Source organism: Phyllobates terribilis, unplaced genomic scaffold, assembly GCF_046119375.1.
Source record: "Phyllobates terribilis strain yellow unplaced genomic scaffold, ASM4611937v1 Scaffold_1__5_contigs__length_1240528914, whole genome shotgun sequence".
NCBI classification, from domain to species: Eukaryota; Metazoa; Chordata; class Amphibia; order Anura; family Dendrobatidae; genus Phyllobates; species Phyllobates terribilis.
In genome coordinates, this window is record NW_027362761.1 from 157,820,026 (window position 1) to 157,838,983 (window position 18,958).

Below are 18,958 nucleotides of genomic sequence, written 5' to 3' on the forward strand. Positions count from 1 at the left end.
CGTCTGAGTATGAGGTAGAACAGATGGTTGAGTCTGTAGAGCTGTTTACTCATACTATAGCCTGGGAATCAGAGGTCGACTCCAGCGCTTCTGTGAATCCAGACGAGGAAATGATCTGCACTGATGCCCAGAATCTTTATGAGTCGGATCCAGGACCAGACGCAGAAGGTTCTGACCATAATGTAGACCCTCATTCCCAAACTGTAACTCCTGTTGGTGGAGACAATGAGGAAGACGATGATGAGACTCAAATACCTGATTGGAGCGACAACTTTAGTTTTTTGTCAGGGCAGGAACAGGTTGGCTCTGAGGACGATGGGTGTGATAACGCACAGGGTGATGATGATGAGGTTGGAGATCCCACTTACTGTCAACCCACAGTCAGCCAAGAGATGAGGTCAGCAGAGGAGGTGGAGGAAGATGCTAGTGACGACGAGGTCAGGTTGCGCCTTCCTGGACAGAGACGTAGTACTGGAAGCACGTCAACAACTGCATCCTCAAACACAACTCTGCCTCTCACCACAAGTCGTGGTGGCTCTTCAGGTCGCATGGGTGCTAAGCCTTGCATAACCTGGGCATTTTTTCAGATCGATAAATATGACCCAACTCGTGTTATCTGTAACATTTGTCAGCAAAAGCTAAGTAGAGGCCAAAAAATACATAGTTTGAGTACTTCATGCATGAACCGGCACATGGACATGAAGCATAAGTTGCAGTGGGAAGCTCAGTGTGCTACAATGCGGCCTAGCCGGCCGGGCCAACCACCGTCTGCCATATCTTGTGCATCCGCGGCCTCTTCATCCTCTGTGACTGGGGGGACAGCAGTCACACCTGTTTTGGGGCGCAGACCTGCCACCTCTTTACCCGCAACAGCCAGCGTGATTGGCAGGTCATCATTTTTTTTGGAGGTGGTAACACCAGCTGGTGTTGAGCGCTGTCCGACATCGATAGCACCACCTTTGGATCAAGGCAACCTAACATGTCCGCCTGCATCTTCCTCACAGACCAGCAGTTTGCCCGGGACACCCTTATCAACCCCGTCTAAGCACAATAGCCCGCCCTCGGTCCCTCAGATGTGGACAAGTAAATGACCATTTCCTCCTAGCCATGAGAAAGCTAAGAGGTTGAATTTCACCATCTGCAAGCTCTTGGCTACAGAAATGCTGCCTTTCCGCCTGGTGGACACAGAGGATTTTCGAGACCTTATGTCCGTCGCAGTGCCCCAGTACCAGATGCCCAGTCGGCACTACTTCTCAAAGAAAGGTGTGCCTGCGCTCCACCAGCATGTCACACACAACATCACCGCTTCTTTGAGAAACTGTGTGTGTGACAGGGTGCATTTCACCACAGACACTTGGACGAGTAGGCATGGACAGGGGAGTTACATGTCGCTGACTGGGCACTGGGTAACTATGGTGACAGCAGGACAAGGGGCTGCTGTCCAAGTATTGCCGTCCCCACGAGTTGTGCGTCAATCCTCTTTATGTCAAAGTTCCTCCACTGCTTCTGCCTCCTCAACCTCCTCTCGGTCTTCCACCTGCACCCAAAGCCTGTCTGGTCATGCCACAAACTTTCTAACTGCGCAGAAGGGATCCTGCACACCTCCTTACTATGCTGGCAGTAGGGCTCAACGTCATCAGGCGGTTTTTACTTTGAAATGTCTGGGAAATGTGAGTCACACAGCTGAGGAGTTGTGGTCAGCTCTGGAGAACCAATTTCATGAATGGTTGTCTCCACTGGACCTGAAACCAGGGAAGGCCGTGTGCGACAATGCTGCAAACCTGGGTGCGGCCCTTCGCCGGGGCAATGTCACACACGTGCCTTGTACGGCTCACGTGTTGAACCTGGTTGTCCAGCAATTTTTAGCCCACTATCCCAGACTAGATGGCCTTCTGCAGAGGGCACGGTCGCTGTGTGCTCACTTCCGCCATTCGCATCCCGCAGCTCAGCGACTTACATCTCCACAGAAGTCGTTGGGCCTGCCACTTCACCGGCTAAAATGCGATGTGCCTACCCGGTGGAATTCAACTCTGCACATGTTGCAGCGACTGTGGCAGCACCGACAAGCCCTGGTGCAATACGTTCTGACGTATAGCCTGGGCCAACGAGATCCAGAGGTGTGGCAAATCACGCTGGAGGAGTGGTCTCAGATCAGGGACCTATGCACCCTTCTGCACAGTTTTGAAATGGCGACGAAGATGTTTAGTGCTGACGATGCCATTATCAGCATGACTATTCCGGTGATTTACATGCTGGAGCACATGTTAAACAGAATTCGGAGTCAGGTGGTGGCACAAGAGGAGGTGGAGGAAGTAGAGGAGGAGGAGTTGTATGCGGAAGGGCTAACATCTGCAAGGTCCAGACGGTCGGCAGCACCAAGGCGGCAGGCATGTGAGGGTGGGGGAGATGGTTTTACCAGGGCGCATGGTAGCAGCCAAACTAGTGAGGAAGGTGCAGGAGCCCAGGAAGAAGTGGAGGACGAACTGATGGAAGACTCATCAGATGAGGGAGACCTTGATCACATTTCTGTTGTGCGAGGTTGGGGGGAGAGGACAGAGGAAGGAAGCATGATTGTTACCTCGCCACCAACACAACAGGGACTTGGTGCTCCTGGATGCGCAACACACATGAGTGCCTTCTTGCTGCACTACCTGCAACATGACCCTCGAATTGTGAGAATTAGAAATAATCCTGACTACTGGGTTGCCACACTGTTAGATCCCCGGTACAAAAGTAAATTTGCAGAAATTATTCCTGCCATAGAAAGGGATGCACGCATGCAGGAGTATCAGCAGAGACTGTTGCAGAATCTTACATGTGCTTTTCCACAAAACACCAGTGGTGCACGTAGTGAATCTCACAGTTCCAACTTGCCAACCGTGGGACCGTCAAGTGTTCAGCACTCAAACCGTAACAGAACCACAGTATCTGCTGGTAACATCAATTTTGCGGAATCATTTCACCACTTTTTTAGCCCATCCTTTGCAAGGCCACAGGAGACAAGAAGTCTGACACATAGTCAACGCCTAGAGACGATGGTACAGGAGTATCTCCAAGTAAACATTGAAGCCATGACTGTGTCACTGGACCCTTGCTCTTTTTGGGCTTCCAATCTGGATAAATGGCCGGAGCTAGCCACTTACGCCTTGGAGATCTTGTCATGCCCCGCAGCCAGCGTTCTGTCTAAACGTGTGTTCAGCGCTGCTGGTGGTGTGCTGACAGATAAGCGCACGCGGCTCTCCACTGATAATGTAGACAGACTCACGTTCATAAAGATGAACAAATCATGGATCCGAAACGACTTTTCTACCCCTGTGTCATCCTGGGGAGAGTAAAAGCTTGATGATTGGTTAAAATCACCCTACCAACCGTTTTAAGCTTTCAAAATACTAATCATGTTTATCTGTATCTTGGGCTTTGTAGCAGTGTGCAGTACTGATTCTATTAGGCCATCTATACTAAGCTCCACCAGATTTAAAATTAATAATAATTTTTAGCTGCATCTAGCCCGGAAAATAATTTTGGGGCTCCGAGATGCGCAAGACACATAAGTGCCTTCTTGCTGCACTACCTGCAACATGACCCTCATATTGTCAGAATTCGAAGTAATCATGACTACTGGGTTGCCACACTCTTAGATCCCCCAAACTTTTCGATCAACCTTTTCATTTTAATAAAGACCAAAAAAATGGTCATTTTTGAAATTATAAGCATTAGCAAGTTATTAGAAACTGAAATCAAACAGTTTTCAACTCAAAACTTTATTCTAGGTGATGTTACATTTTCACATAGGACCCCTTGTTGGAAAGAGCTTCTGAACTCTCTCGTCCATTGAATTTGTCAGGTTTTGGATGGTTTCTGCTTCAATTGTTTTGCATGAGGACAGAATACCCTCCCAGAGCTGTTGCCTAGATGTGAACTGCCTCCCGCCATCATAGACACTCCTTTTGATGATGCTCCAGAGGTTCTGAATGGGGTAGAGGTCAGGGGAGCATGGGGGTCACACCATAAGTTTGTCCCCTTTTATGCCCATATCAGCCAGAGATGCAGATGTTTTATGTGCAGCATGAGATGGTGCATTATCATGCAAAAAAATGATCTTGCTGTGAAATACACAGTTCTTCTTCTTGAACCATGGCAGGAAGTGCTGTTTGAGAAAATCCACATACATTATGGAGTTCATCTTTAGCGCCTTCAGGGATCCTAAAGGGGCCGACAATCTCTCTCCCCATGATTCCAGCCCAAAACATTACTCCACCTCCTCCTTGTTGGCGCTGTAGCCGTGTTTGCGTGGGGTGTCCATCAACCAGCCATCCTCCACTCCATCCATCTGGACCATCGAGCGCTGCACGGCACTCATCCGTGAACAAAACAGTTTTGAAATCAGTCTTCATGTAATGTTTGGCCCACTGGAGCCGTTTCTGCTTGTGTGAAGTGGATAGAGGAGGTCGATAGGATGGCGTATGCACAGCTGCAAACCTCTGAAGGACCCTGCATCTTGTTGTTCGGGGGACGTTGGAGGCACCAGCAGCTTCAAAAACTTGTCTGCTGCTATGACAAGGCTTTTTTGCCGCTGCTCTTTTAACCTGACGTAATTGCCTGTAGGAAAGAGTCCTCAATTTGCCCTTATCAGCACGCACACGTGTGTACTGTGAATCAGCTACATACTTCTTGATTGCCAAGACACTTCATCCTGATCATCGCACAATGTTGATTGTAGTCATGCCTTGACCTAAACACTCCACAATTTGTTGCTTCTCAGCAGCCGACACATCCTTTTTCTTTCCCATTTTGGCAGAAAATGTAGGCTGCTTAATAATGTGAGACAGCCTTCTTAAGTAGTCTTGCCTTTCATTGGACACACCTGCCAAACTAATTAGCACAGGTGTCTGCAATTGCTTACAGTGATATAAAGAGCCCTGACACACATCACCATCAATGAGTTTAACTGACAAACAAACAAATTCTTCCCTTATCACTCCTAAACACTTTTTGCATAATAATTTGGAACACAGTGTACATGTGCTTTTCCACAAAACACCAGTGGTTCACGTAGTGAATCTTACAGTTCTAACTTGCCAACCGTGGTCTGTATGGAGTTGTTCAATAAAGGACCCAAAATTAAGATAACATAGATGGGAGAGGTCTCTATGAATAGGAATTCCTAAGTATTTGATACCCTGTGAGGGCCAGGCAAAGGGAAAGTTGGACTGGATGGAATCCTATATGGATTTGGGGAGGGAGACATCGAGGGCCTCAGACTTCGCTGCATTGATTTTAAAATTTGACCATGTAACAAAGTGATCTATTTCAGCCATAACAGCATGGATGGATATATGTGATTGAGTGATATATACTAGGACATCATCAGCAAATAGAGAGCACTTGTACTCGGTGCCTCCCACCTCAATCCACCTAATATTGGGGTTATGGCGAATTGATGAGAGCAGGTGCTCCGTCACTAGGATGTATAAGAGAGGGGACAGAGGACATCCCTGCCTTGTCCCATTGGTGATTGTGAAAGGTGATGAAAATGTTCTGATGCACCCCCTGGGCCTTGGGACACCCGGAGCCGGACCCTTTTTGGTGGATGCTGGTGGTTGTAGTCTTCGTGGTGGCGACCCGGTTCCGTGGCTCAGGGTGGTCAAACCAGTGGCGGAACTATTTATGTGGTTTTGATGTTTAAATGTCCGACTACGCCACCCGTGGATTGCGGTCAGAGTGAACCGCCGCTGCAGGGCAGACCGCTGAGGCTGGTGTTGTGGGTGCAGCAGAGCGTAGCATAACTCCCCACGGGAGGAGTATAGCCTCAGGGCAGTGTATGCGGAGGATGAGGGTGATGGTGCAGGGCAGCAGCAGTAACGACACGGAGTCAGTGATGCAGTCCAGGGCCTTTACTCACAGTTCTTATTATCCAGACCACGTCTGCAGGTAACGGCTGCCCACGTCGTACTGTGCTCACCAGGTGAGGGGCTCAGACAACTCCCAGATAACTTTGGAGCGCTTCACAGGACCCCCTTTGTGTGTCCTTTGTCTGGCCTTTCTTACCAACCCTTCTGTCCGGCTGCCTCGGGCCTCCTCTTGGTAAACTTGGCGCCAGTTTCCCTGACCCTATGTGGTGCCTTCCTAGCGGGTGTAGCGAGGGGCTGCGCCACATAAAATGTCACAGCCTCCGGTTTCTAGCTGAGGGTCGTTTCCTGCCTCCACTAGTTTCAGGGACCGGTCTCCCCCTTTGGCCTGACCCCTCCACGCAGGTGGATTCGGGCGTACGGTGGCGACTCGCCCGTCCGCACCCCTGGGATCCCTTCATTCCTCGTTCCTGGAGCCTTCTCCGCTCCTCTTCCTTCCTTCTCCCTCTTCCAGGCCTGGGCCTCTGTTACTAGGCCCGCCTCCGGAGCAGAGCTCATGCAGAGCCCCTGCTCCCTGCCACTTCTGCTCAGACTTCTCTGCACTGAACTAAGATGGTGCCCACCTTTTATACTCCCTTCTCAAGGCACCCAGGAACTGCTTCCTCCCTGCTCCTGCACTACAGGGTTCCCCTTCCTCAGTGTTCCCTCCCCCCACTCCAGCCAGGGACAGGGACTGTCGTGCCCATCTCAGAGGCATATTGATCGCCCTGCCCCACGGCAATGTGGTGTAATGCATGCAGGTGTCGGGTCCTGATCCACACTCCATCCTTACCTGAGAGTGAGATATCACACCTCTGGGTGAGGTGCAATACCTCTGTAGCAACCGAGCCCTCAGGGTGTTACAGTTCCATTTATCTTCAGCCTAGGTGACGTATTGTGATACAGGGCCGTGATTTTGGCTATAAAAGGGTCCCCTAGACCCCTACCCCAAACTTTTTAAGAGAATCATATATGGCGTGCCAGGAGACTCTATGGAATGCTTTCTCAGCATCCAACGAGAGTATCTAATTACAAATTTTTAACTGCATCTAGCCCAGGAAATACTTTGTGCCTAGTAGCAGTGTCTGCTAGTCAGCGGATTATCCCGGCTGTTAAGCAAGCTACACCACCTGTAGTTTGGACACTTCATTTTTTCAAAGGAAATGCTTCGGGACCACGGGATAATCAGTGAAGAGCATCAGGAGGCACCCCAAGGCATAGGGGCTGGGACTGGCAGTAGGATGCCTTGCGGTGGACAGCCGAGCTCGATCCTTATAAAAGCTTTATAACTGCAGCAGCTTTAGTGGACGCTACTGGAGCTGGAATTACGCGGCTGCTGGCATCAGACTTGCCCTCCAATAGATCCTTGTAAATGGATTTAAAGTGTATTCATTCAAATTAGAGAGACAATTTAAATTAAAAAGCTTAGAGCTGCCTCCACCACAGGGGGGCTCGCTCGACCCACCAGCGGACAGGCACCAGTATTGGGAGAGGGGGGCTGGCCGTCAGGGTTCACCGCGGCTCTGGCACAAACCCGGCGACACGGAGCGGACTGAACGTGTCGGCTTCTCACTTTTTGGATTTTAGAAGGGCATGACATGCCTATATCTGTGTCTCCCCCTCCTTTTACTCCTCCACCTCTTTTCTTTTCGCATGACTATATGTACTTGTCACTTTTCCATGTGTTAGTTGTGTCTTCTGAGCAGTTTGTCAGCTTTTGGACACCTTTGAAGGTGTTTTCTATGTGTTTCTATGTGTTTTTGTTTGCCTGCTATTGGTTTTAACGGTGTTCGAAGGTGTTCGACGAACAGTTCGACGAACAGTTCGGCGAACACACGGGTGTTCGACGAACCGAACCGAACTCGAACACTACGGGGGTGGCTCAACACTAGTCACGGGGCGCCGATGAGAGCTGTTTATGCGCCTGTGTCAGCACTAATGTTATTTGAATGCAGCAGCTGTCAGAGATTGAACGTGGCATTTAAGTGGTTAAATTATGGCAATTGGAGCTAGCTTTGGAGGCTGTGGTTACAAGGAAATGCCAGCTATGTAACACAGTTGGCATTTACCTGGAATGAAGCAGACTTTATGCCCAAGGCGGCTTAATATAATACTTATTGATCTATGATGAAAATGTATATCATAGGTAGTGTAGGGTTTCAGCTCTCTGGTAGCTGCTTGGATACACACTGGCACAGGGTTTTTATATCAAAACCTTAAAAACCATAAAATGTATTTTCCATCTTAAACTTTATAGCTCCAAAACGAAAACAGCTTTTCTCTAGATCAAATAAATAACAAACAGTCCTTTCTTCAGGTACAATGAAACAAAGGAAATATGGCAGCCTCACCAATCTTGGTATTCCAGGCAGTCACAGCTCAAGCCGTTTAAACCTGTTCAATAAACAAACACACCTTTGTTCATCTCCAGCCCAAACTCCACTCTGCTGAGCTAACCCAGCTGCAGTTATTAAGCCTGTATGCCCCAGGCTAAATTATGGGAATGACCTTCTCCACTTTTGGTTGCTCCTGAATCCTGAGCCTAAAATCCAGTAAAGTTAAAACTTTACTGGCACAGATTTTACATTACCAAGGCTAACCACCTCGGTGACACATACCTGCCATCCAGGGCCTTACTGTTATGCACTGTGCAGAGGGACCCAGCAAGACTGACACCAAACCAGCAAAGGCGCAGCCACAGATGCACTTGGCACAAGCTGCCCAGCTAGGCAAGCCCTTGAGGGTCGCGAATACTCTTCACCCAGCTCCCAGTAAATGGAAGGGGGACTGTCCCTGGACAGCTGACATCTGGTGACAGGTCTGGTGCCTATTCATGAACCAGGTGACTATGCAAGAACCCCAGGAAGTGAAACCAGAAGAGAAAATTAGAAAACCCCTGAAAAGATAGCAAACCTAATGCTAGCACTACTCACCATCATGCACATGGGGAACTGCAATAAACAGCAAAGGACTGAGCAGGGAGCAGGATTATATAGCCTGTCTAATGATCCGGTGTTGATTACCGCCAAATCATCCCCAGACAGCCACTCCCTGCTAGCTTCAACAGAAGACTGGACAACATCCCACCACTGCATAGTACCAGACAAAACAGCGTCCTGCGTTGTCAACCAGGGAAGACAGCGTCCCACCTTCCCTGGGCAGAGAAATCAATAAGAGACATCGTGCCCGCGTCCTCACACATCCCACAACACCAGAACGTGATGCTCCACAAGAAAGGGATAGTTTCCCTGCACGCGTAGTAACTCCGCCTTCAGGGTCAGGACAATGGCGGCACTTGCGACCGGAGTAGCGTAGCACCGGACCTGCTCTATTCCCAGGTGGGATCACAGAACCACGATTCGTAACACTTAACTTTTTAGCAACTGTAAGAAAGCAGGAGGTAAGAAAGATATATGTTTTAATTCTTGCCTAACATGAGTGCCTGACCTCACAAATGTTAACTTAGCAGAATTGTCACAGATTTCCACAGGCATACTCCAAAATCTTTTTGAAAGCCTTTCCAGAAGTGTTGAATCTGTTCCAATCATAAAAGGGGGCCTAACTCCAAATTAACAGCCAAGGTCTCGGAGTTTTATGTGTAAAAAGTATGCTTTTGGATACATGATTTGCTACTTGCTTAATCTCAATCACATATTTATTAGTCCTTGTCCATTAGTCAAATTAAAATTTCCTGTATACACTGTAGCTAAGCTATAGTCATAGATAGAGATGAGCGAATATGTTCGAAAAACGATCGCCAATTTCAAATTCAGCACGAATATGGCACATTCGGACTCGTGATCAGACACTCGAGCATTTTTTCTTAAAATCTGCAAAATTTGGCAAAAGTGTGGGAAATGATTGCGTTGCCACTAAAGTATTTTTAGCACTTTGGCTAGGATAGTGGTGGTGTATAATGAGCGGGGGGGACGTGTTTGATGAGGGGAGGGGGTGGGGACAGCTCAGACGAGCGGCGTGCTTGTAATCTTTTTTTTTTTTTGCTAACTTTATGTGTGCAAATTGTGGCTAGCCAATCAGGGAGCAAGAACCATCCACAATGTCCAGGCACAAGGGCTTGTGCTACTGGCTGCTGAAATCACATGTCCCTCTCTATATAAAGGGCAGACATGTTCTTTTAGCGCCATTTTGTGACTATAAGAGATCAGAAAGGATGCTCCTGGTCTTTTTCTGGATTCATTAGCGATTTTCGCTAGTTAACTAGGCAGTTGCTTCTAAGGCAGATAGTTTAGATAGCTAGTGTCCTGCGTGGTCGGGAAATTGACCTTCCAGCAGATTTTTTTTCTTGTGCCATTAGTGAGGCCCAGCATGGCACATTTCATAGAACTCTGTTGTACACTGCTTCTATTGTACTCCATGCAAGAAGTACACCTTTAAAAATCTATTTTTTTCTGTTGCTAACATGATACAGCACGCCATATCTCACCTTGTCATTTTGTGGCACTGAAATTCAGCTGTGTGCACAGCTGGTGCAGAGTAAAAAATCTAATTTTTTGTTGCTAATAGCGTGCTCCTACCACACACACCACACATCTGAGCAACATGAGTGGGAAAAAGAGAGGTCGTGGTGGAAGGGGGAATAGGCTTGGTGTTCAAGGTATATGTGGGGTAGGTGGTAATGTTAGTGAAAGCACTAGTGAGCCAACACTGTCACGTCATATCCAAAGCCAACTGACAACTTCTGTTACTGGACGGGCTACTCCACTCCCTTTCTTTGGTAGCCGCACAGTGGTACGCCTTTTAGATGAGGGCCAGAAAGAGCATGTGCTCCAGTGGATGGCAAGCTCTGCATCAAGTGGCCTCTTCTCCTCTTCCTCCACCTCAACATCACACACAGTACAGTCCACAGAGGTGGCACCCCAATAACACTTGTTTCGCCTCGCGTCACAACTCTCCAACCGCCCAACTGACTGTAGGGAACTACTAGTGGGTGAGTCTGCAGAGCTGTTCACACATTCTATGCCATGTGCATCAGAAGTCTGCTCCAAAGATCCACACTCAAGAGGAGGAAAGCATCTGCACCGATGTCCAAATTTTTTTTAGGTTGGATTTGGGGCAGGACGAAGTAGGGTCTGAGCAGCATCCTGACCCCCAGCACCAGACGTTAACCCCCGGGAGGGGGGTTATCCTGATGAGACTCAGATACCTGAGGCTGACGCGGACTGTACTGTGGTGTCAGGGCAGGAAGAGGAGGAGGGTGACTCTCAGGGCGAGGAATGGGATAACACAGAGGATAATGATGAGATTGTAGATCCCACTTTGTGTGAATCCAGAGGCATGCAGCTGAGTAGATCATCTGTGGAGGTGGAGTAGGAGGAAGACGAGGAGGTTACGTTGCGCTCTACGACGCAGACATGGAGTGATGCAACCACGACGAGCACTGCATCCTTAGCCACAACCGTGGCTGTGGCCAGCAGTGGTCACAGGTCTGCAGCCTGCTGGGGCGGCAAGGCTTGCCTAGCCTGGCCCTTTTTTGAGACCACAAAGGATGAGCCAACTCACGTTATCTGCCAACTTTGCAAAAAAAACTGAGTAGAGGGAAAAAGTGCAATCATTTGACTACTACATGCATAAACCTTCACATGCGCAATCAACATGCATTACTCTGGCAATCTTACTGCGATAAAATGTGGACCAGCGGACCTCAACAACTATCAGCCGACCCAATCAACCGCATCTGCTGCTTCTTCATCCTCCTCTGTTACTGTGCCAAGTAATGTCATGCAGGTCTTTGACCACAGAACCTCCAGTTGTTTACCCGCTCCAGTCAGGCTGAGTGAGAGCCCGTCAGCTGTAACAGAAGCGGACATGCCTGCTGTTTTTGACCGATTTCAGAGAACAAGCACACCACATCTTTCTCAATCCACCGTAACATCTCCGCCTGCACCTCACTCACGGTCCAGCAGTTTGTCTGGTTCACCGTACTCTGCCCTCTCTCAGCACTGCAGTCAGCCCTCAGTCCCGCAGTTGTGCTCACGTAAAAGATTGTTTCCTCCTACACATCTCCAATCTGTTGGCCACGGAAATGCTGCCTTTCCGCCTGGTAGATACAGACGGTTTCCGAAAGCTGATGGCCGTCGCAGTCTCCCAGTACCAGTTGCCCAGTCACCATTACTTCTATAAGAAAGCTGTGCCTGCGCTACAGCAGCATGTCACAGACAAAATGACCCGTTCCTTGACTAAATCTATGTCTGCCAGGGTGCATTTCACGACAGACACCTGGACAAGTAAGCATGGCCAAGAGCATTACATCTCGCTGATTGGGCACTGGCTGACTCTGGTGGTTGTGGGGGCAGGCAGGGAAGGGGCTGCTCCACAATTATTGGAATCCCCAAGGCTTGCAGGACAAACCTCTGTATTTCACACTTCCTTCACTGCTTCTGCCTCCTCCACCTCTTCTAGGGCCTCCACCTGCGCCCTCAACCCCTGCCTCAATGAGACACGCGTTCCAAGAGTGCAGAGGGAATCCCCACCACCTCCGTACTGCGCATCCAGGGCTCACCGCAATCAGGCAGTCTTATAATTAATATGGCTTGGAGATCGCAGTCACACAGGTGAAGAGTTGTGGACAGCTATCCAGGCTGAGTTTGAGCAATGGCTGTCTCTGCTGAACCTGGAGCCAGGAAAGGCCGTGTGCGATAACGGTGCAAAACTCGTGGCAGCCCTATGCAGAGGCAAACTCACACACATGCCTTGCATGGCTCACATCTTCAACCTGGTGGTACAGCGATTTCTCCACCGCTATCCTGGCCTGGATGAGCTGCTTCAGAAAGCAAGGAAGGTGTGTGCTCACTTCCGCCATTCGCACCCCTCAGGTCATTGATTTGCATCAATACAGAGGTCTTTGTCCATGCCAGTTAACCGGTTGATATGCAATGTGCCGACAAAGTGGAATTCCACTCTGCACATGTTGCAGCGAGTGTGGCAGCAGCAACGAGCTCTGACGCATTATGTCATGTCGTATAGCCTGGGCCTTGGCTGTATGGACGTGGGGCATATCACGCTTGCGGAGTGGGCACAGATTAAGGACCTCTGCACCCTTCTGCACAGTTTCAAAATGGCTACTAAGCTGGTTAGCGAGTATGGTTGGTGATACCAGACAAACTGTTAGTGAAGGTGCAGGAGCCGAGGAACAAATGGAGGAGGAAGAGGTGATGGGCGAGCAACAGTCAGAAGATGAAGAGGATAATCATCCCCTCTCTGTTGTTCGTGGTTAGTGGGAGGGGACGGAGAAAACAAGCATCAGTGTTACCCAGCCACCAACACAGTATGGCCTTGGACCTCATGGAAGAGCCCGACATATGAGTCCCCTCTTGCTGCACTATCTGCAACATGATCACCATATAGTTAGGATTCGAAATAGTGCTGACTACTGCATTGCCACTCTGTTAGATCCACGTTATAAGAGCAAATTTTGCATGATGCTTCCCTGGAAAGGGACCCGCGAATGCTGGAGTATCAAAATAAGCTTTTACACAACCTTAAGAGAGGTTTTCCCCAAGACAGCAGTGAGGCATAAAGTGTGCATCGCAGCTCTAGACTTCCAACCTCGGCACATCAAGTTGTCAATGCCAAAACATTAGCAGCAGCAGCAGCAGTGTAAGTGGCAGAAGCAATTTCTGTGCATCCTTTTGCAAGGAGATTTGCACCCCAAATTGCAGACTGTACAGACTAGGCGATGTTATAGTTTTTAGTGTGCTGCATTGATCTCGCATAATTGTTGTCTGTGATATCTTTAGCGTGGCTTCTGTGCCTGCTGTTGCTGCTGCTGCTGCAGATGTTAACAATAATTTTGGGAAATAAGAACACTCCTGGTCTCCATCTTCTGGGTTGGCTGTAGTGGAAGAGGTGTCGGTCCTCTTTATACTAGTTCTACTCTACTGAAATTGATGCCACTTCGGTGGTGTCAGCCCCTAAGTTAGGGAAATGTGAACACTCATGGTTGGATCTGACGCGCCCCCTGGGCCATGTTGTGCTGCGTTGCGCATGCGGGGGATACCCGGAGCCGGATCTGACAGGGGTAGTAGTCCTCGTGGCGGTGACCCGGTCCGTGCCCAGGGTGTCAAACTAAGTGGCAGTGCTCGGCATTAAGATGTTATAGAGTTCGACTACGCCACCCGTTGATTGCGGCTATGAAGCCGCCGCTGCAGGGCAGACCGCTGAGGCCGGTGGTACGGTGGTGCAGCGTGGATGGTATAACCCCCAACGGGAGGGGTATAGCCTCAGGGCAGCAGGTGAAGCAGGGAGGAATGATGGTGGTAGTGGTGGTGTGACAAGGAATCACTGAGACGTGCGGTTGCAGTTTTCACAGCTTTACTCACAGTTCTTTATCAGGTCACTTGTGCGCAGTAAGGACCACCCGAGCCGTGCTGCGCCCACCAGGAGAGGGACTCGGTTAACTCCCAGGCAATTCCGGAGCGTGGTCCAGAGCTCCCCTCTCTTCTTGCGTCTCTGGGCCTTTCCTGGTGTTTCTGTTCCTCCTTCTTCTTCTTTCTCTCTCCTTCAGGCCTCCTCTCCAGGCCTGGCTCTGGAGCTGGGCCCAGACTGAGCCACAGCTCCCTGTCAGCCCTCTCTGGCTGAGCTCCTCTCTGAACAGACCCTGTCCTAAGATGGTGCCCACCTTATATACTCCCTCTGACACCCGAGCCCAGGTGACCAGCACCCAATGGGCTCCTACCTATGCCCAGAGTCCCTCCCCTGTCTGCTCCTACACCACTGGGATGTTCCTCCCCCCCCCCACTCCAGCCAGGGACAGAGGCTGTCGTACCTGCACATCTATCTGGTGGGAGTACCGTTGATCTGTCCCCCGGAAATGGGGTGAGTGTAGTGCATGCAGCTAACTGAGCTCTGTTCCACACTCCATCCTTACCCGGGAGTGGAATGCCACACCTCTGGTTCGAGGTGCAATACCCCTGTAGCAGCCGAGTCCTCGGGGTGCTACAGATCTCCATCTGCTGGGTTTGCTGTATTGGAAGAGGGGTCTGTCCTAATTATGCTATTTCCACTCTGGTGAAATTGATGCCACTTTGGTAGTGTCAGTCCCTAATTTTTGAAAATGTGAACAATGCTGGTTGGGTCTCCTTCATGTGTGTTGCCTATAGCATTAGGCCTCCCAGACCGGCAGGCCTCCACTTACTTTCAGTCAACTACCCGTGTTACTATCCTTGAATTTTTGTACCAATACTAATCTATGAAACAGATTTTTCTGCCATCGGAGTTTGGCTGAGCATAAAACCCCGTTGAGCTGTTGCATGTGGTATCAGGGCTCCCAGCACAGCAGATCTACACCGATCCCTCACCCAACTCGTCTTAATTTGAAGTTCAATTAAAAGCTGTAAATGCTGGCACAGACCCTGATACCTCATGCATGGCCGATGGCTGCTGTGCCATTATAAAATTTATACTGTGGGTCAATTGAGGCCAATTTCCTGGTGTCTGCCCCTAATTTGATCTTTTTTGGCAGCTTTTGGGCCCGTTTGAAGATGTTGTGTATGCGTTTGGTTTTGCCTCCCATTGAATCCAATGGTGTTCTGATATGTTCAGCGAAAGTTCAGCAAAATTAATTTGCGAATTTTGCAAATTCGGCGATCGGAAACCAAACCGAACATTGAAATATTTGCTCATCTCTAGTCATAGATCTAAAAAGTTGTTATTGAACAAGCACTGAGATAAAGTAATACCAGGCAAACAGTACCCGGAGGTAATGATTTTAATTAATGATATTATTTTAATGATTATTAAAAAATATATTAAGGATTTTCGTATAATTTCTGAGGTCATGACTGGACAGTCGCTGTAAAGGGGTTTTCAGTTAAGTTAGACGCATAAATGTTTAAATGATGAGGGTCTGATCCCGGGAAATTTTGGTGATTAACAAAATAAGGGGACCGCAGTCCTATTATTGTATACAGTGGCACAGTAAATGCTCAGTACAAATCTGGTACTCCGTACAAACCAGCATGGCCCTTTTCAAATGAAGTTTAACTAAATGAAATAACTATAGATGTAGGTTTTTAAAAGTTGATAAAAGTCCACAATATTTCAGATGTACAGTCATGGCCAAAAGTATTGAGAATGAGACAAATAGTAATTTTTCCAAAGTTTACTGCTTCATTTTTTGTAATGGCAATTTGCATATACTCCTGAATGTCAAAGAGTGATCAGCTTAACAGCAATTACTGTACTTGCAAAGTCAATATTTGCCCAGAAAATGAACTTTAACCCCCAAAACACATTTCAACATCATTGCAGTCCTGCCTTAAAAGGAGCAGCTAACATCGTTTTAGTGATTGATGTATTAACACAGGTGTGGGTGTTGATGAGGACAGGGCTGGCGATCAATCAGTCATGATTAAGTAAGAATGACATCACTGGACACTTTAAAAGGAGGCTGGTTCTTGGTATCATTGTTTCTCTTCAGTTAACCATGGTTATCTCTAAAGAAACACGTGCAGCCATCATTGCACTGCACAAAAATGGCCTAACAGGGAAGAGTATCGCAGCTACAAAGATTGCACCTCAGTCAACAATCTATCGCATCATCAAGAACTTCAAGGAGAGAGCTTCCATTGTTGTCAAAAAGGCTCCAGGGCGCCCAAGAAAGACCAGCAAGCGCCAGGACCGTATCTTAAAACTGTTTCAGCTGCGGGATCGGACTACCAGCAGTGCCGAGCTTGCTCAGGAATGGCAGCAGGCTGGTGCGAGTGCTTCTGCACGCACTGTGAGGCGGAGACTCTTTGAGCAAGGGCTGGTTTCAAGGAGGGCAGCAAAGAAGCCACTTTTCTCCAGAAAAAACATCAGGGACCGACTGATATTCTGCAAAAGGTACAGGGAGTGGACTGCTGAGGACTGGGGCAAAGTCATTTTCTCTGATGAATCCCCTTTTCGATTGTTTGGGACATCTGGAAAACAGCTTATTCGGAGAAGAAGAGGTGAGCGCTACCACCAGTCTTGTCTCATGCCAACTGTAAAGCATCCTGAAACCATTCATGTGTGGGGTTGCTTCTCAGCCAAGGGAATCGGCTCACTCACAGTCTTGCCTAAAAACACAGCCATGAATAAAGAATGGTACCAGAATGTCCTCCAAGAGCAACTTCTCCCAACCGTCCAAGAGCAGTTTGGCGCCCAAAAATGCCTTTTCCAGCATGATGGAGCACCATGCCATAAAGCAAAGGTGATAACTAAATGGCTCATGGAACAAAACATAGAGATTTTGGGTCCATGGCCTGGAAACTCCCCAGATCTTAATCCCATTGAGAACTTGTGGTCAATCATCAAGAGACGGGTGGACAAACAAAAACCAACAAATTCTGGCAAAATGCAAGCATTGATTATGCAAGAATGGACTGCTATCAGTCACGATTTGGTCCAAAAGTTGATTGTTAGCATGCCAGGGAGAATTACAGAGGTCTTGAAGAAGAAGGGGCAACACTGCAAATATTGACTTGCTGCATTAACTCATTCTAACTGTCAATATAACCTATTGGTACTCATAATATGATTGCAATTATATTTCTGTATGTGATATAAACATCAGACAAACACTAATAAAAACCAGAGGCCAGCAGATCATGTGAAAATATAATTTTGGTGTCATTCTCAAAACTTTTGGCCATGACTGTATGGTATACATATCTTTAGCTGCATCAATGTGTATGTCAGCAAAAAAAAAAAAGAATTCTGACTCATGAGGCTTGACCAGGAGATCATGGATGCATCATTACAAGTCATACACTGAGAAACCTGCTCTAAGCTATGGTGGGAGTGTGTTCTTCTTTCTTAGTGTGTTGCTGCCTGATTATGATTGGGAAACATGATACAGGGAGACGAAGTACACGCCCCCAGAGACTATCTGAGAACACACACTTCAAAAATTTCCCTCTTAAGGTACCAAATGCTTTGATTGCTAATATCTCCACAACTGAAAGGTGAAATTAGAAAAAGACCACAAAACATTTAATTCCGCTCTGCGGCCACTATTATCGCATGTCTCCAGGTCAACATGAAAAATGTGGTGAAAGGTACAGGTTAGTTCAGTTGTAAAAGGTGTAAAAACAATGAAGCATATTTTTACCACTTGTTTCTGGTATTTTTCTTTGATGAATTCTTTTCCGATAGCCTTTTATACCAATCTTCTCTTTTAAGACAAATTTTTCCATTATGTGTCGTCTGGTCTCATTCTCTAAAAAAAAAAAAAAAAAAAAAAAAAAAAAAGTGCATACTAAATTATCAATGGAATCATAAGCTAATACAGAGTGTCTAGTCATTTATATTCTCATATTTTTATGGCCAGTGTACTATTCTGAGAACGTATCCTACTTGGTATCAATTTCATCTTAGATTCATTTCAGTGTCTTTAAACATTAATAGAGATAATATTTATATGTTAGTGATGTCAAAAGTGAAATGAGCTAAAAAATTAGGTAGGGGGCCCCAACTTTATAAAGAATAGAATTAGAAAAAGAAACCTCTAGAAACTTTTTTTATCAAAATGAGTAAAAACGCTCAATGGCATTTCCTTACATTATTAAATATAACGCAATGTATAAAGAGATATTAGGAGCAAAAATTGGTGTACAACTAACAGGTAATTGTACACCTAAAAGGGCCTTCGGGCTAAAGATATGAACATACACAGACAATATCATCACAGCCACAAGATACATATAATTATAGTTAAACAAGGCCCTACATATAGTTCTAGATTAACCCTAAGGATTTCATACCTAGCCACAGAGGTTGGTACCCTAAAGTGTAGGACAATGGTGCCCCCGCTCAATGATGACTATCCCTAGAAATCCCTATAATCTCTCTAATCATAAAAATATTAAACTTATCTTTCCACTAATAGAGTATTAGAATTATAAATTATATCTTAAAAATATTAAATGCCTCTAGTAGTGTATTAGATAGGCAAAAATATTTATAAAAGACATCTCACGGCTCTGATAGGTTATTAGAAATATATCTTAAAAAGTCTCTATAGGATGCTTTAAAAACCGTAATGATCAGTGCTCCCACTGGGTATACAGTACAGACCAAAAGTTTGGACA

At 47.3% G+C, this 18,958-nt stretch overlaps 1 protein-coding gene across 4 annotated transcripts in view; it reads right to left on the reverse strand.

Moving 5' to 3' along the window:
- Window positions 1–18,958, reverse strand: part of LOC141166076 (uncharacterized) — a 372,610-nt gene that overhangs the window by 69,735 nt on the left and 283,917 nt on the right. For all 4 annotated transcript variants that reach the window (XM_073652396.1, XM_073652378.1, XM_073652387.1 and 1 more), the window contains one exon: window positions 17,980–18,087. In XM_073652396.1, coding sequence (XP_073508497.1) covers window positions 17,980–18,087 — 108 coding nt within the window. The remainder of the gene's footprint in view (window positions 1–17,979; window positions 18,088–18,958) is intronic.